At 41.8% G+C, this 18,121-nt stretch overlaps 1 protein-coding gene across 10 annotated transcripts in view; it reads right to left on the reverse strand.

Annotated features, from left to right (window-relative positions):
• Positions 1-18,121, reverse strand: part of Tubd1 (tubulin delta 1) — a 100,608-nt gene that overhangs the window by 77,146 nt on the left and 5,341 nt on the right. For 8 of the 10 annotated variants that reach the window (XR_015443249.1, XR_015443250.1, XM_087191854.1 and 5 more), the window contains 4 exons: positions 17,168-17,399; positions 11,324-11,488; positions 7,668-7,808; positions 1,602-1,785 (listed from right to left, as the gene is read on the reverse strand). Coding sequence is in view for 7 of the 10 variants with exons in the window: in XM_087191854.1 (XP_087047980.1) it covers positions 1,602-1,785; positions 7,668-7,808; positions 11,324-11,488; positions 17,168-17,399 (722 nt within the window). In the remaining 3 variants the exon portion in view is untranslated. The remainder of the gene's footprint in view (positions 1-1,601; positions 1,786-7,667; positions 7,809-11,323; positions 11,489-17,167; positions 17,400-18,121) is intronic. The other 2 variants (XR_015443251.1, XM_021248768.2) reach the window with 1 other exon arrangement.

An 18,121-nucleotide genomic window follows, 5' to 3' on the forward strand; every position in this document is an offset into this window, starting at 1 on the left:
TGGAGGTGCACACCTATAATCCCAGCACTCAGGAGGCTGAGGCAGGAGGATTGCCATGAGTTCAAGGCCAGCCTGAACTACACAGCAAGACCCTGTCTCAAAAAACCAAAAACCAAAAACCAAAAAAAAAAAAAAAAAAAGTCTTATATTGGACTGTTTACTGCAAAGACTAGTGAACCAACAGCTTAGGTCAAGTACCCTATCCTATGAGGGTCCAACAGAGTGACGGGAAGCAACAACACTTGGCTCCCACCCAGCACATACTCAGCACCCTGCAGACAGGGTGGCTCCCCCAGAAATGAAAACGCAGGCCGGGGTGCAGCTCGATGGCTGAGCATCCAGCTCGTGTGCGCGATGCCCTAGGTTCTGTTCCTGCCAACGTGGAGAGTGAGGCACAACACCCAGAACCCAACTCTACAAAGCGCCTGAGAGGTTCTTCTAAGGCTTGAGATTAGAAACACATCAGTCCAACTCCAGGAACTTAGTGAAGTCCCCCAGTGCTTTGCCGGCAACATTAGTTAACCTGTGATTACCCTAGGGTGGTCCTCTCCCTCCCGCCTGATACATCATGAATATCAAGGGCAGCCACGAACTAAACTGACAGTAATGGCTGCTCCCACCTAGTGACAGTGAAAAGAGAATGACAGCAGCAGAGGACAGTCACGGGCAGGAAGAGAGGAAGAGGAGGGCTGTGAATGACCGGCCACACAGGACTGGCCCTGGGGAACCCTGGCTAATCAAAGCAGAGCCCTTGTTCAGTCATTTGAGGAAATGGACTCTGACGGTAACTGTCAACTGGCAGAGGTCAAGAAAGAAGGCAGGTGCCGTGGAGCAGGCCTGTAATACCAGCACTCAGGAGGCTGAGGCAAGAGGATCAACATGAGTTCGAGACCAGCCTGGGCTACATTGTGAGACACAGTCTCAAAAAAAAGAAAAAGGGCCGGGGATTTAGCTCAGTGGTTCCACACCTGCCTCAAAAGCACAAGGACCCGAGTTCGATCCCTGGTTCTGGGGGTGGGGGTGGATAGCTGCTGAAACATTTCTTAGTATCAAGCAGATTTGAACATACTGTGTGTATTACTGAGGAAGATCAGAATCTCACTATGTAGCTCAGGCTGGCCTCAAATTCACAGTGATCCTTTTGCCTCAGTCTCTCGAGTGCTGGGGTTACAGGTGTGTGCCACCACGCCTGGCCCAGATCTTGTTTTTTATTATTTATTTATTTATTTATTTATTTTGGTACCAGGGATCGAACTCGGGACCTTGGGCTTTTGAGGCAGGCACCGGAACCACTGAGCTAAATCCCCGGCAGATCTTATTTTTTAAAACTATCTGACTGTCTCTGTCTTACAATAAAATTTCTACTTTAATTTTATCTGGTTTAGGAACTACTCATTTAGTCAACAACAATCGATATAATAATCGATATAACAATATCAGTGTGTCTCAGTGAATCCAGTCCCATGGTTTCTCAGGGAAGACCCACTGTACGGTTGAGGAAACACAGTCATCAGTCACCAGGCCCTGGCTTGCCACCTACGTCACGATTCACCACTGTTTTACCTGCCTACTGGAAGGCTCGTGGACTTATTTTTACTTACTTTGAAGCGAACATATTCCATGCTTTGCCCACAATTGTATCAAGCGGCTTCACGAAGAACTGGCTGTTGCTGACCAACGCTGCGGACTTCTCGTATCTGCTAAAGGCTCGCTGGGTTTTCCACACCGTGAAGGCCTCGTCAGGCCCTAACCAGGAAGTATAGAGGGCTGGGTCCTTAAAACCCTCTGGGGGAGGAACACAACAAGGGGCATTACTTACAGCAAATGTTATGAACTGTTAAGTAAGTAACAGATACTTTCTTGTCTGTTTCATCAGAAATCTCTTTATTCTGCCCTTTATTTTTGCGGTGCTGGTGGCTGACCCCAGGCCTTATACACCACAGGCAAGTGCTCTACAACTGAATTATAGCCCGGGCCCTATTTTTTCTTTTTCTTCTTCTTCCTTTTTTTGTAGTACTGGGGATTGAACCCAGGGCCTTCACACTAAACTACATATTTAGAGGCCACCAGTGTCAGCGTCCCTCGGGAGACTCCATTTGCTCGCGGTGCGGTCTGGCCGCCGTGCTGCCAGGCGGGGAGCGATGCCTGTGGCTGGCAGACCCACTTCCCCTACGCCCAGCGGCCCCTCGCTGGCTGTCGGGCTGCGGAGGTGACACCCAGGTCGCTGGCATCCGGGCGGAACCCGGGCTCCCTCACGGGAGGAAAAGCAGCCCGCGCTCTGCAGCTCGCCTGGCGGGGAGGCCCTCGCTCGCTTATGCAGCTTCTCCCTGACCTCTTAATTTGAGGTTTCAGAGGCTCCAAGTACCTATATAGCCCCACAGGAACTACTTCTGTTAGACCCTGGACGATCAGCTTTCACCAAGATTATTGTAACATCTTCACCACGCCTTCACCCATAGGCTGCTCTACCTTGGGTCTGATTTCCATCAATGAAGTTTTTGGTGTTTTCTTTAATCATGTGACACCACCACTTGCCCACCTTTCTCCTTTCCAGTGGTCAGATCCATTAGGTGTAAGTTTGTGTTGAGTTCAAGTACAGAGATTCCTGCCTGTCCACTTTCACCTCCTTTGCACCTCTCACTTCTGTGCAGTTCACCTTAACTTGCTTGCTATGCTTTTCCTAAGCACTTTCCTGTGCAACCTGTACGGGTCCTTTGCTTAAGAGAGACAGCATTCATTACAGTTTACTGCCTGACAGAAACAACATTAGGAATAAGTTTTCTCACATTTTCCTGTATGTCAAGTTTGCAAGTCTTTTTCTTGACTTAAACTGTTTTTGTGCACATGTCCCAAAATACTCAACCTGAGTCTTAGTGGTTTTACAAAGAACCTTACCTGCACTAATGGCAGATTTGAGTATGCAGTAAGGACCCTTTCAGAGATCTTAGTAATGTAGTATTGGTTCAATTTTCAGCCTTTCATAAGATCGCAAGTTACGCAAACACTTTGTGAGGAAGAAAGAAAGATGGAGTTAACTGGAGCTATTCCTTATTGTAGGAACTGTAAGTTTTAAAGTCCAAGTGAAGAGACTCTTTTAGACTTTGTCTGGAAATTGGCCGTCACACTAGCTCCTAGGCCACAGACAAGTGATCTTACGATTCCATTTTCTGGTCTCTATGTTCAAATCTAAGTTGGTAATTATCTTGTTGTAGTAATCACCTGAAATATTAGATGCTTAAAATGTTGGGGAAACGTAAGCGTGTGGTATTGACGATTAAAGACAAACATTATTAGGAAACTTGAGGAAGGCATCTCTTTCAAAAAACTTTCTGTGGTGTATGGGATTGGTGAGTCCACAATTCGTGATATTAAAAAGAAGAAAGAATTATAAACTATGCAAACAGTTCGGATCCCACGAGTAGGGTGTCCAAACGTAAATCTATGAAGTCGTCAACCTATGAGGAACTTGATAGAGTGATGATAGAATGGTTTAACTAACAGAAGACAGATGGGGGTCCCAGTGTCTGGAACTATTTGTGCAAAACAAGCCAAGTTCTTTTTTGATGCTCTGGGGATGGAAGGTGATTTTAATGCGTCATCTGGCTGGCTAACTCGATTCAAACAGCGCCATGGTATCCCAAAGGCTGCTGGTAAAGGAACAAAATTAAAAGGAGATGAAATTGCTGCCAGTGAATTTTGTGGTAACTTTCAGGAATTTGTTGAGAGAGAGAATCTACAACCAGAGCAAATTTATGGTGCTGATCAAACTGGGTTGTTTTGGAAATGTCTACCATTGAGGACATTAGTTCTTGACACTGAGCGAAATACTTCAGAGTATAGGTTAAGCAGAGAATCATTATAATGTGTTGTGCAAATGCCACAGGCTTACACAAACTTAATCTTTGTGTTGTGGGGAAAGCAAAAAAACCCCATGCATTCAAAGGAACTGACCTTTCAAGTCTTCCTGTCACTTATTTCAGTCAAAAAGGTACATGGATAGAACAGTCTGTTTTCAGACAGTGGTTTGATAAATATTTTGTGCCACAGGTACAGAAGCGTTTGAGATCCAAGGGTCTTCTAGAAAAAGCAGTGCTTCTTTTAGAGTTCCCCCCAGCACATCCAAATGAAGAACTGTTGAGTTCAGATGATGGCAGAATAATTGTGAAGTATTTGCCAGCAAATGTTACAAGTCTAATTCAACCAATGAGCCAGGGAGTTTTAGCCACAGTAAAAAGATACTACCGAGCAAGACTTCTCCAGAAGTATTTGGATGAAGGAATTGACCCGAAAATGTTTTGGAAGAACTTGACAGTGTTGGATGCAATTTATGAGGTATCCAGGGCTTGGAACATGATAAAAGCAAGTACCATAACCAAAGCATGGAGAAAACTTTTCCCTGGCAATGGAGAAAATTCAGTTATGAACATTGATGAAGGAGCCATTTTAGCTGCTAATTTAGCAACAGTTTTACAGAATACAGAAGACTGTGAACACGTTGACATTGAGAATATTGATCAGTGGTTTGACTCTCGGAGTAATGACTCAAGCTGTCAGGTGCTGATGGATAGTGAAGGTGCTAAGGACTATGGCACAGCTGCTGAGCAGAAGCCTTTCAGTAAGACTAGAAAAGCAGAACTGAACCCTGAGAAGCATATTAGCCATAAAGGTGCAATTGAATGGACTGAAAATTTACTGAGTTATCTAGAACAACAAGATGACACGCTTCTGTCTGATAAATTGGTATTACGGAGGCTTCGGACCTTAATAAGAAAACAAAAGATCCAAAATAACAAAAATCATTCATAGTGCTCTCAAATATTTCAGTGTGTTTTCATCTTTGTGACTGTTTATCTGCAGTGGAACTTACCTTGTTTGAAGTGCTGTGGATTCTAAGGCCAAATACATTTTATAAATGATTTTAGGACTAGATGTAATTTTGGATCACTTGAATCACAGCTCTTTAATGTTGACGCTGGTAACTGAGCATTATCATGTAACTTGTCTACTGTTTTTAATCTGTATTATACTAACTAGATTATAAGATACCTAAGGCCAGAGATCTCTGTTTTGTGCCTGAATTTCAGTGTGTCTAATAAAAGTCCATGCACATTATAGACACTCAATAAATTTTACTTAAATTGAAAAAAAAACAAACAAACTACATATTTAGAGATAGGGTCTTGACAAGTCTCTAAGTTAACCAGGTTGGGCCCGAATTTGTGATCCCTCTGTCTCAGCCTCCAAGAGTGCTAGGACTGCAAGTGTACGCAACTATGCCCAACCTAGTTTGTCTTCTATATTGCTTTTAAATAAATGACCCATATTTGTGGTCTAAAAATAAGTAGTAATAATTCATACCATTCAGAAAGTAATAAGAAGAAAAGTATTAAGTCACCAGAACAGCTGAAATGCCACCACTCAGAGATAGACTGTGAACATTTATTTTGTGGATCCTGTTTATGTATGAAGTTTCCTAGTGTTGGGTACTGAGACTATTTCCACGTTGTGTTAGTGTGAAAGATGTTGCAATGAACATCTTTGCAAGAATACTTTGTGCAGGCCAGGGATGTAGCTCAACAGTACAAAGAAAAAAAAAACACCTTGTGTGTTTGTGTCATTTGCACTGCATACATTTTTGGAAGCTGGGTTACTTTATATATTGTTAAAAGAAATTGTTTAAAAAGCCGAGTGTGGTGGCACACACCTGCAGTCCCAGCTCTCAGGAGGCTGAGGCAGGAGGATCGCCATGAGTTTGAGACCAGCCTGGGCTACACAGTAAGTTCAAGGCCAGCCTGAACTATATAGCAAGACCCTATCTTTAAAAAACAAAAATAGGCAAGTGCAAGGACCCGAGTTCGATACCCGGTACCAAAAAACAAAAACAAAAACAAAAAACGAAAATAGGGCCAGGGATTTAGCTCAGTGGTTCTGCTGCCTGCCTTGCAGGTGCAAGGTCCCGAGTTCAATCCCTGGTACCAAAAAACCAAAAACTAAATAAATAACAGATAAAATTTTAAATATCTAAAATGGTGAGCTGTGGGTACAGCTCAGTGATAGAACACTTGCCCCTAACATCACACATACACACAAAAGAAAGACAACATAACATGAAATCTAAGGTGAAAGCCAGACATAGCGGTACATACCCGTACCTATAATCCCAACACTCTGGGAGGCTGAGGTGGGAGGATCACAAGTTCAAGCCCAGCCTGGAAAACTCAGTGATTTAGCTAGACCCAGTCTTACAATTAAATACTTTCAAAAGGGCTGGGGGTGCAGTTCAGTGTGAAAGCCCTGGGTTCAATCCCCAATACAGGGCGGGCGGTGGGTGGGGGTGGGGGTGGATTTAAAGTGAAGAACTATGAAAAGAGTTTAACATCAATTTGGCTTGAAATGATCTATTTTTCATTATTAGGGTTTTTTCTTAGGGGTGTTACAAGATATAGATAGTTTTTTATTCCACAGCAAGAAGTAGCAGATTAAAAAAAAAAAAGAAGTAGCAGATTTGATACTGCTGAAGTCATCAGGTAAGGATAAATTATAAATGTAGGGAGCAGCCATAGAAAAACAGCTGATAAGAATACTGTTCTGCCAGGAGTGGTAATGCACACCTGTAATCCCAGCACTCAGGAGGCTGAGGCAGGAGGATAACTGTGAGTTCGAGGCCAGCCTGGGCTACATAGTGAGCTCAAGGTCAGCCTGAACTACACAACAAGACCCTGTCTCAAAAAAAGGAAAAAAAAAGAATACTGCTGTTCCACCTTCCTGTGCATGTCACAGAGACCACTGCTTGTCTAGCAATCCCCGTTCTCCCCTTTTTCCTTTAGTAACAGGACCCCCCAGTTGCTCTGCAGTGGTCGGGATCGAACCCAGGGTACATGCTAGGCAAACCACCCCTGAGCTGCACCCAGCTCTGTGACGCTGCCTTTTAACTACACTCACAGCCACCGGTAGAGAGGCACACGACTCAGTCCCAGCTAACGGGGGAAGAAATGTAACTGCCATGCAGCTCTGGGAGTGAGTCCTTGCATATTCCTATGGGATTTCTTCTTTGTTGTTGCTAAGGATGGAACCCAGAACCTGGAAGCACTCTGCCACTGAGCTACACTTCTAGCACTTTTACTTATTCTGTTGTTTTTTTTGAGACAAAGTTTCACTATATTGCCAGGCTGGTCTTCAGCTCCCAGGATCTTTCTGCCTCAGCCTCTGGAGGGCTGTATCCCAGGTACGCCCACCATGCTGGCTCAGTCCTGTGTGATTCGATAGCTGGAACCAAGACACCAAGAAGGTGTCTTGGGCTCTAAGAAAGAAGCCACAAGGTAAGGACAACAGAACAACCAGATGTTTAGAAGAAAGAGTTAAACTTTTTATCTGTTTAAGCCACTTCTATTTTGGTGTCCAGACACATAGAAACTGATACAATGGTTACACTTTGCCACCAAAACATATAATTATTACCTTCCTTTCTCTAAGAATAAATACAGGGACTCTTTTTGGAGACAGGGTCTCACTCAGTTGCTAAATTGCTCAGTCTGGGCTTGAACCTTTGACCCTCAGTCTCTCAAAGTGACGGGATTACAGATGTGTGACACCACAATCTGGCTAAGGGATGTCAATGTGCACACGTGTAAAATATAATCTTAATCTTCACCTTAATGTCTGCTTACCCAGATTTGCATTCTGCACATCTTTCCCACGAAGGATGACCAAGTTAGCAAGGGAAGTGTTAAAATGCTGCTCCCTGTTTTGAGACATTTTGCCAAGAGGTGGAAGTCCTGGTAAAGGAGGCCGCACTTGCCAATCAATACCTATCACAAGGCAAAAAAAAAAGGCAAAAGGAAAATTATTCCTAGGCCTCACATTTAATCAAGAAACTGCCAGGAGGGCTGGGATGTAGCTCAGTGGCTCCACATCTGCCTTGCAAGTGCAAGGTCCTAAGTTTGATCCCTGGTGCCACCAAAAAGGAAGAAAGAAGGAAGAAAGAAGGAAGGAAGGAAGGAAGGAGGAAAGGAAGGAAGAAAGAAAAGAAAGAAAAGGAAAGAAAAATGAAAGAAAGGAAAGGAAGGAAGGAACGAACGAACTGCCAGCAGGATGTGAGGGCGATCTGGCTGCGATGTCTGTCACCTCACTGATCACCAGAGTTGATTTGGCTGATCTGGCTCTGAGGTGGGTGTCCCCTTCCTCCCTCATCACTCCATGTGCGTCCCTCCCAAACCTGTGCACTCGAAGAGGACGACCACCCCCGATAGAGAAGGACCATTTCCTTGGTCAAGGGTATACGAGTAGCTGTGATTCCCTGGTAGAACCTCTGAACAAGCTCTCAAAAGACTGCCAGCATGTAGAGGGCCAATGTGTTGGGAACCAGTGGCTCCCGTGTGCCTTCTGTTTTTCCCTTTTGAAAAGAAGAGTTGGCCACTTATCCCAGGCCTACTGCACTAGAGTTTGTTGAGTATACCAGAGGCAAGGAACTGTACTCAAGAAACTTCCCCTGAGGAAGATAAATCAACATTCTGGAACATTCTGGAATGAGGCTGATCCACTAATGGGATGTAACTCTGGGGGCTCAGGAGGGGTGTGTCTCATGTGTGTGGAGAACAGGAATCATTAAGAGACAAGGGGTAGAGAATAAAACCAGCCTCAAGACGAACCCCAGGGATCTGAGCCTACTGGGACTGAGGCCCTTGGAAAGCCCCCTCTCACACTGGACAGGGTTGACCTTAACAACCAAAAGGACGGGGCAGAAGGAGGGTGTGTGACTCTGAAGCTTGGTCATCAAAGTAATTTCTTTCTGCCTTAACTCCTTCTTGGATAACTCCCCCCTCCCACCCCACCCAGTGCTAGGATACCTCAACTGGGAACAAATACACTGCTGATGGGCATAGAAATGGGGCCAATCTTGGTACAAACACCCAAAGATAAATGTAAACATATTTTATACCTAAAATGTACCAATAAATATATATATTAAAAAAAAAGAAATAGGGCCAATCTTTATACAGAGAAGCCTTATATAAACAGTTATAAAACTAGATCCTGCGCCAGGCCTATAATCCCAGCACTCAGGAGGCTGAGGCAGGAGGATTGCTGCAAGTTCAAGGCCAGCCTGCGCTATATAGTGAGTTCAAGGCCAGTTTAAACTACATAAGAGACCCTGCCTCAGAAAACCAAACCAAACCAAAAAAAACCCCTAGATCCTGCCACATGGCTTGTGCCATAAATATATTTATTCACATACATTTATATCTATCCAAAAAATGAAAACATTCAGCAGCTGGGATTGTAGATCAGTGGTAAAACACTTGGCTGAGGTCTTGGGTTCAATCTCCAGTACTACTAAATTTTTAAAAATTTATTTCTTTGCGGTACTAGGACTAAACATAGGCCCTTTGCACAGAGCTATCTCTCCAGCCCTTTTTTATTTTGTTTGTTTTTTGTTTTGTTTTGTTTTGCAGTACCGGGAAAGGAACTCGGGACCTTGCGGTTTCAAGGCAGGTGCAGCGCCACTGAGCTAAATCCCTGGCCCTCTTCTTTATTTTTTGAGACAGGATATCATTAAGTTGTACAGCCTGGGCTCAAACACGCAAATCCTCTTGCCTTGGCCTCCCCAAGAGCTGGGATGACAGGCATGTACCACCACTCCTGGCTAAAAGAAAGGAATTTCTATGTTCAAATTCTATCCACACCACATTCTGAAAAAATGTTATCCCAAAGTCCTGCCCTGGAAGATGACTCAGCAAACTGTGGTTATTGACTTATAAACCTTATAACAGAATGTCTCACACTCCCCGAGGAGCACTGGATTCCTAGAGATATTAACAGGTGCTGTTAGAAAAACAAGTATTATGGCCAAAAGCATTCAGGAGCCACTACTTTATGATGTAAACTTTCCTCTTCTCTCCAAACTTCTGGCACCACAATCTAAAATCATTTCGGGCTGGTCATGGTGGTGCACACTTATAATCCCAGCATTTGGGTGGCTGAGGCAGGAGGATTGCTGTGAGTTTGAGGCCAGCGTGGGCTACATAGTGAATTCAGAAAAGTTTTGGGATAGATTAGTGATAGGTAAAGGGAACAGTGACCAAATGAGTATGAATATTAACAACTCTAAGAGGAAAAAAATCATACATAAAACTAGATATACAGTAATCTGTGTACATAGTACATGGCTCAACTGTGAATAATATTTACATAGTGAAAGTAATAAAAATGCTGAAAACTGATCTAACCTCAAAGTACGTTACAACTAAATTGAGAGAAAGGGGACAAATGTGAGTGTGTGTGTGTGTGTGTGTGTGTGTGTAGAGGGGTATAAGAAGACTCCACCATTAGATTTCCCATTAGGAAGGCAATGGATAATTGCTAAGACTGGAAAATAAAACAAGAAGAGTAGACGCAAGATATTTTAGATCTATGAGTGCGGATTCTAGAAGAAACAGCTAAAGCACTTAAAGTAGTTTCATCTGTGCGAGGAAGTGTAGAGTAGGAGATAGCTGTTCTTGTTATAAATTCATATTGAACAATTACTTCACTTTGAAAAATTGAAATGTAACTTACATATAGTACAATGTATATAATTAAATATACACTTCAGTATGTTTTTCTCTCTCTCTACTTTTTAATTTTATTTATTTATTTTTTGTACCGGGGATCGAACTTGGGACCTTGCACTTGCGAGGCAGGCAGCAGAACCACTGAGCTAAATGCCCAGCCCATTCTCTTAACGTTTTGTAGTGCTGGGGATCGAATCGAACCCAGGTCTTTGTGGACGCAAAGCACATGCTCCACAATTGAGATTCTGACATACCTTAGTCCTCACCCTTATATGAGTTTTAACTATGTGGTTTAAAAAACTATGTTTATAGGAGGGCATGGTGGTTCAGACCTATAATCAGGGATACTCAGAAAGCTGAAGCATAAGGATTGCAAGTGTGATGCCAGCCCACGCAGTTCAGTGAGACTTTGTCTCTAAAAACCCAAAGCGTGGGGTTGTAGCCCATTGGTAGAACCCTTGCCTAATGAGGCCCTGGGTTCCTCTCCAGTACCACGAACAACAACAACAAAGTAAATCTATGTTTACATATTACTTTGGTTAAAATACAGTAAAGCTTTGAAAAACATATGGCCCTCCTCTGAAATGTTCTTTGGTAATGAAGCTGTGATGTGACTAAGAGGCCCTCCTGTGGTGTCCTGGCCAAGTCCTGCAGGAGCCCCCTGGCCAGAAGAAGGTGCCTTTATTTCAACTGGCCCAAGCCAGTCTATCCTCAGACTCAGGCCAGGTACTTTTCCCAGCTTGTGGGCTGCATATTTTTAAAGAACCTTTTACCTTCTTCCATTTTTGCATTAGAAATGAGCATCTGTCTCAAATGCTTCAGGAGGCCAGCCCAAGTAAATGTGCTGTATGGCAGTGAATTCTCAGACATCTGAGGAATGTTACGAACACCCAGCATCTTGAATTCAGGATGTGGAACTAAATTCTCCATTAAGTCTCCTGTAAAGAAGAAAGAAAAAGATCTGAACTAACATGTCTTTATTCCACACTGTTGCCGCTGGCCTATATGGAATCATGATTTCATGGTTTTCTGGGTCAAATGTGTTTCCTCCAAAGCCAGAACTGCTTAAAACTTCAAAACAATAAAATTTCAGGGATAATGTCTATTTCAGACTACCCCCTTTGCTTTGTTTTAGCACCCATTTTAGCATGGATGAAAAAACACACTTTGCAGGCAGGGTGGGGTAGCTCAGTGATGGAGCATTTGCCTAGCATGTGCAAGGTCCTGTGTTTGATCCCTAGCACACGAGAAAAAAAAGCAAGCATGCAAGCAAGCAAACAAAGCCAAGCATAGTGGCACATGCCTGGAATCCTAGAGACTGTTGAGGCAGAGGCAGGAGGATTGCAAGTCCCAGGTAAGCATAGGTCACTTAGCAAGACCCTCTCTGAAAATAAAAAATAAAAACGGCTGTGGATAAAGCTCAGAGATCCCTGAGTTCAATCCCCAGTAGTGCTAAAAACAAATCAAAACAACCTAAAACTACTTCAGCAAAAAGGAAAGAAAAACTCAGAAGCTGACTAACTGGAAATGTGAACAAACATTTAGCCAAATTCCAGGAAAACAAAGAAAGCATAAGAGCTACTATGCTTTCATGTCATTCTGTGTTTATTAAATGTTCTCTGAGAAAATGTTCTCAATTTCTTATCTGGTTATATGATATTTTTGTCTTCTCAATCCACCCATCATCTTCTTTCTGGCAAAGTCCCAGGCATTGATTAGCCCGCTTCTTACCTTCTCCCTCGGAGTATGATCACAGATCACAGGAATACCCCACTGGCAGGCTGGCTTCTCAGTCCTCCACATTAATGTCTTAGGCCCCTACAACTTCTGGCAACTCTAGATCCATTTACTCTCTACCCAACGAAGATTTCACCGAGTGGTTACTATTTACCATGCACTGTCCAAGGCACTAGGACAAGAGTGATAAACAAACTAGACAAAACTTTTGGTCCTTAACCAAGTGTAGTGGTTCATGCCTCTAATCCAGCACTCTGGGAGGCCAAGTTAGGAGGATTGAGAGTTCTAGCCCAGCCTGGGCAACTCAGTGACTTAGTGAAACCCTGTCTCAAAATAAAAAATAAAATGGGATTTTGGAAGCTTCTGCTGAGTAACACCAGCCAACCCTGGCGTGCTCCTCACCACTCCTCTCAAAGGCAGGAGATCAGGTAGATGAGGAATAAACAACATACACTGAAGATAGACAGCCGGCATCACAGGCTGTATGGACTGTTGATAAGAATCTGTGGAATTTTGCTCAAGGGACAGAGTCACTTCAGTGTCTCCTGGGGCAGAGAACAGATCCTCTTTTATTGCCAGTTCAGGGAGTCCAGAGGATCAAAGGAATCTCACTCAGCTTCCCACAAATGACCCAGTAGGAATCAATTGATAGGACCAGAAATAAATTAATGGTGCATGAGATTTCAAATCCTACTTTTTGCATAACCTCAGGCTGTTATTTATACAGAAGAGGAAGAAATCTTACAAGTGTCTCTACATAGTAAATCTAGAATCAGTAGGGATACAAGAGCAGTCAACAAAACTACACTATCTCTTCCATGATGATTCTATCTAACCATTGCTTTTGTCATCATAAATACTGAGTTTTGGTTGGAAGGCTGATAAATCTCCAAAAGCTCCCAAGCTACATAATGAGATGGCCACATTTTAATGAAGATTTTGAGTACAGTAGCTAAACTGAGTTCCATAAGGAGTCAAAGATCACAGTACAGGTTCTAGAAAAATGATAATAATTATTTGAGATATAAATACTGCATTTTACTTGGGAGTCAAAGAGATAACGATAAATGTCTTCAAAGTTTTAAAGTAGTGTTATAGAGAAGAGTCAGGATGAAGCTCTAGTTTACTCTAGAGAAGTTTTTGCTAACCCTGGCTCAGAACAACAGTTAGCTAAGGAGCTCATAAAAAGGCCCATACCTGGGCCCAGTCCTAGAGAGTTGTATTCAAGAGGTTCCTGGTATTTTGTAAGGTGATCTAGATTTAAGCTAAGGTTGATAGCTAGTGTACAAGAGAGAAGGTAGTGGATCAATAGTTAACAGTAATAGTGAGGTCAACTTCACTCATCCCAAGATTGAAATAAAATTTAACAATGATTCTAAACACCTAAGAAAGGCACAGGAATAATCATTTGAATACAGCATAATCCTTCACAGTCTTTATCCATTAAGATATACTCAAACTATATTATTTATACGAATCTTTAATACAAGGCATATTGTCATAATAACTGTGCTGTTTTGGTCAATGGATATCACATGATACAATGAACAAAGAAGAAATCACAAGAATATTTAAATAAATTTGAAATATTATAAGATAGTTAAGCAGGGTTAATATTTGTAAAAATATAGAAGAATGAAATAATGTAAACAAGCAATAATGCAAAAGTTTATCTCAAGAAGCAGGGTGTGCTCTACTAATAAAAATAATTTAAAAATGAAAAACTTAAATGGTATGGTGATGTAGCTCAGTGTGAAGATCCTGAGCTCAATCTCAGGACTGAAAAAAAAAATGTAGTCTTAACCAGGTGTGGTGGTGCCTATCTATAGTCCCAGCTACTTGGGAGGCTGAGGCAGCAAGATCACTCAAGGTGAGTTCTAGGCCAGCCTGGGCAACAGAGCAAGACTCAATTTAAAAAAGAAAGAAAGAAAAGAGAAGTAGGAGGAGAAGGGAAAGGAGGGGAGGAAGAAGAAGCTGGTCATAATAGAATATGCCTGTAATCCCAGCACATGGGAGGCTGAGGCCGGAGGGTTACAAGTTTTAGGACAACCTGGATTATGTAGTGAGACCCTGTCTTTAAAAACAACAACAAAGGGCCAGGGATTTAGTTGTGGTTTCACTACCTGCTGCACAAGAACAAGCGCAAGGACCCGAGTTCAATCCCTGGCACTAAAAAATTTAAAAAAAAAAACAAAAACTGGGACAGGCAACTATTTGAGAAACAGATTGGAAATGGGGATAAAGATTACAGAGTCAATTGCACTTAGACAATGAGAATTGATAAGCCATCACTTAACAAGGGGTGATGAAGAATGGCAGAAATGTATGTTTCAGAGGCAAAAGAAAGTAAAATTGGTCAGGAAATATAAGACAGAGTAGTTAGGAAGGAGAAGAAGCGGGACAGTGAAGTCTTTAGGCTGACAAATACGGGAGCTGTCTACTATAAAATTCTGTTAAATATTCAGGCTACCAAGTCTCCTGGTCTTGGGGACTAGACAGCCATAGCTAAGAGACAGAAAGGAAAGGAGGAAGAGGGAAGGGAGTCCAGTACCAAGGATTAAAAATGGAAAAAAATCTCATCTAAAAAGTGAAAAAAAACCCCACAAAATGAAAGACAATTTTTGCAAGTCAGATACCTGATAAGGGACTTATATCCAACATATACAAAGAAATGAGACAACTTGGGCCAGGGATTTAGCTCAGTGGTGCTGCGCCTGCCTCACAAGCACAAGGTACTGAGTTCAATCTCCAGTACCAAAAAAAAAAAAGAACTGACAACTCAAATAACAAAAGAACACAATTTCTAAAAATGGGCAGGGTTGGGAATAGAGCTTAGTGGTAGAGCTCTGGCATAGCATGTGCAAGGCTCTGGGTCTAATCCCCAGCACTGCAAAAAAAATAAATAAATTAAATAAAGGCAAAGAATCTGAATAGACATTTCTCCAAAGAACATAAGTGACCCAAATGGTCAAAAAACAACTGGAAAAAATATGCAACATTATTAGCCATGAGAGAGAGGCAAATTGAAATCACAAAGAGATAAAAATTCACGCCCTTTAGAATGGCTATAACAAGACATAACAAGGTGTGGATGTGGAGAAACTGGAACCCTCATACACTGCTGTTGGGACTGTAAAATGGCACACTCACTTTGGAAAAGTTTTGAAAAGTTTGACAGTTGCGCAAACATTTTTGTTTTACCACTGAGCTACATCTTCAGCCCTTTTTATTTTTTTATTTTGACATGAAGTTATTGCTAAGTTCCCCTGGATGGCCTCAAACTTTCGATCCTCTTGGCTCAGCCTCCCAAGTAGCTAAGTAGGATTACAGGTGTGTGCCATACCCACCTACCTATGACCTGGAAATTCTACTTCTAGATGTATATGCCAGAGAAATAAAGACACAGCCACACAAAAATGTGTGCACCACTGTAAACAGTATTATTCCTCATGGCCAAAAAGGTGTCCATCAGCTCGTGAATGAATAAACAAAATGTGATTTATCATATAATGGAACATTAAACAGCAATCAAAAGGAATGAAAGTACTAACACATACTGTAATCTGGGTGAACCTTGAGCACATTGTGTAAAGTGAAAAAAGCCAGGCACAAAAGGTTGTATATTGTATAATTCCGTTTATATGAAATGCCCAGAACAGGTAAGTCCATAGAGATAAAAAGACTGGTGAAACAGGCATGGTGCTACACACCATTCATCATCCCAGGTAGTTGGGAGGCTGAGACAAGAAGATCACAAGTTAGAGATGAGTTTGGATAAATCAATGAGACCTCATCTCAATATAAATTTTTTTGTTTTGGTACCGGGGATCGAACTTGGGACCTTGTGCTTGCAAGGCAGGTGGCAGAACCACTGAACTAAATCCCCAGCCCTTCAAAATAAAATTTAAAAAGGAGTTAAAAGAAACAAAAAGGGGGGGGGGTAGGTATGTAGGTCAGTGATAAAATACTTGTCTAGTATAAGTAAGGCCCTGAGTTCAAGCCCCAGTATTGGTAAAAAAAAAAAAAAGAGAGAAAGAGAGAAAGGAGATTGGTGGCTGACTAGCACTGAAGTTGCTAGGGGAAAAAGGAAATAATTAATGGTTGCTAATAGGTACAGGTACCAGGTTTTTCTGCGATGACTGTGTGTATGACTTATGAATATGCTAAAAAACAATGAATTGTACAACTTAAAAGGCTGAACTGTATGGTATGTAAATTGTATTCCAATAAAGTGGCTATTAAAAAAGAAAAAAGACATTAGGGATGTAGCTCAGTGGTACAGCATCTACCTACCAGGGGTAAGGGCCTGCATTTGGTCCCTATTTCTGCAAATAAATAAGAAAGAAAAAAAAATCAATCCTGAATGATATGTCAATGGGTTGTATATACTACTCTTTTTTTGTGTGTGTACACTACTCTTTTGAGCAATTTAGCAACTTCTCAAGACTTTGCAGTAAAACAGAGATATAAGCAGGTCTGAAGGAAGGTTTGGTTTGGTTTTTACAGTATTAGGGATTGAATACAGGGCCTTTGCACTACCTCAAAAAAAAAAAAAATGAAAAAAGCGTTGGGATGTAGCTCAGTGGTATACAACCACATTAGCTTGCCAGGTGTGGTGGCGCATGGCTGTAATTCCAGCACTCAGGAGGCTGAGGCAGGAGGACTGCTGCAAATTCAAGGCCAGCCTGAACTACCTAATGAGATCCCATCTCAAAAACAAAAAAGCCAATCACACCAGCTTGAAGGAAGGTTTCTCAGATGTGGGAGAATTGAAGGGAGGAGACAGTAAGAGTAATTTTGAAGCTGTCAGAACATTAGACTTAAAAAAAAAAAAAAAAGAACATGAGCTTTTCCAATAAATAACATAAGGAGACCAATACCTAGTGGATTTCTTCTGTAGTGAAATGAGCCTTCCACAGAATAAGTAGGCTGGAACACACTTCCCAGCTGATGTGCCAGGACTTGATTTATATCACCAAAGGAGATTTGCTTAATATTCATCAGTTTTGCACAGATTTTATGGATTGTATCATTCTCATGAATAAGGAGAGCATCTGAAGATCGGTACAAGTGAGAGAGTGTCAAAATGGAGTTGTAGTTCTGAACAATAACCTAGAGAGGAAAAGGCCAGAAATGAGGCAGGAGGGAATAGTGGTTAACAGCATTCATTCTAAATTGGGCATGACGACTGTAATCCCAGTTACTTGTGAGGCTCAAAAAAGAGGATCCCAAATTTAAGTTCAGTCTAGGTAATTTACAAAGACTCTGTCTCAAAATAAAATTTGAAAAAAGGGTTGAGGATGTAGCTCAGTGCTTGCCTAGCATGCACGAGGCCCTGGGTTCAATCCCCAGTATCCAAGAGAGAAAACTCTAGATTTTTTTTTTTAAGAAGTCTTATTTGCTTTTAATATAATATGAAAATTTTAGATTCTTAAGGCATCTAGGTTCAAGATGCTTTAGGTTCAAGTCCTGGCTCTGTTACTTTCCAGCTGAATGACTTCAGGCAAATTATTTAATCTCTCTATGCCTCAGTTTTCTCATTTGTAAAATGGGGGTAATAATTATGCCAGCCTCCTACAGTCGTAAAGATTAGTGATATTAGAGAATGCCTAGCAGACAAACATTGGCTATTACTACCACACTTCCTTCCTACATCATTTCCTATAATGACTTGTCTCATCTCTTTTTTCCTTAAATATATATATATTTTTTTCTTTTTCTTTTTTTTTCTTGGAGACAGAGTCTTACTATGCAGTTCAGGTAGGCCTCAAACTCATGGTAATCCTCCTGCCTCAGCCTCCCAAATGCTGGGATTACAGGCGTGCACCACCACA

Source organism: Heterocephalus glaber, unplaced genomic scaffold, assembly GCF_053883595.1.
Source record: "Heterocephalus glaber isolate CG9 unplaced genomic scaffold, H.glaber_assembly_v1.0 deba00001564, whole genome shotgun sequence".
NCBI classification, from domain to species: domain Eukaryota; kingdom Metazoa; phylum Chordata; class Mammalia; order Rodentia; family Bathyergidae; genus Heterocephalus; species Heterocephalus glaber.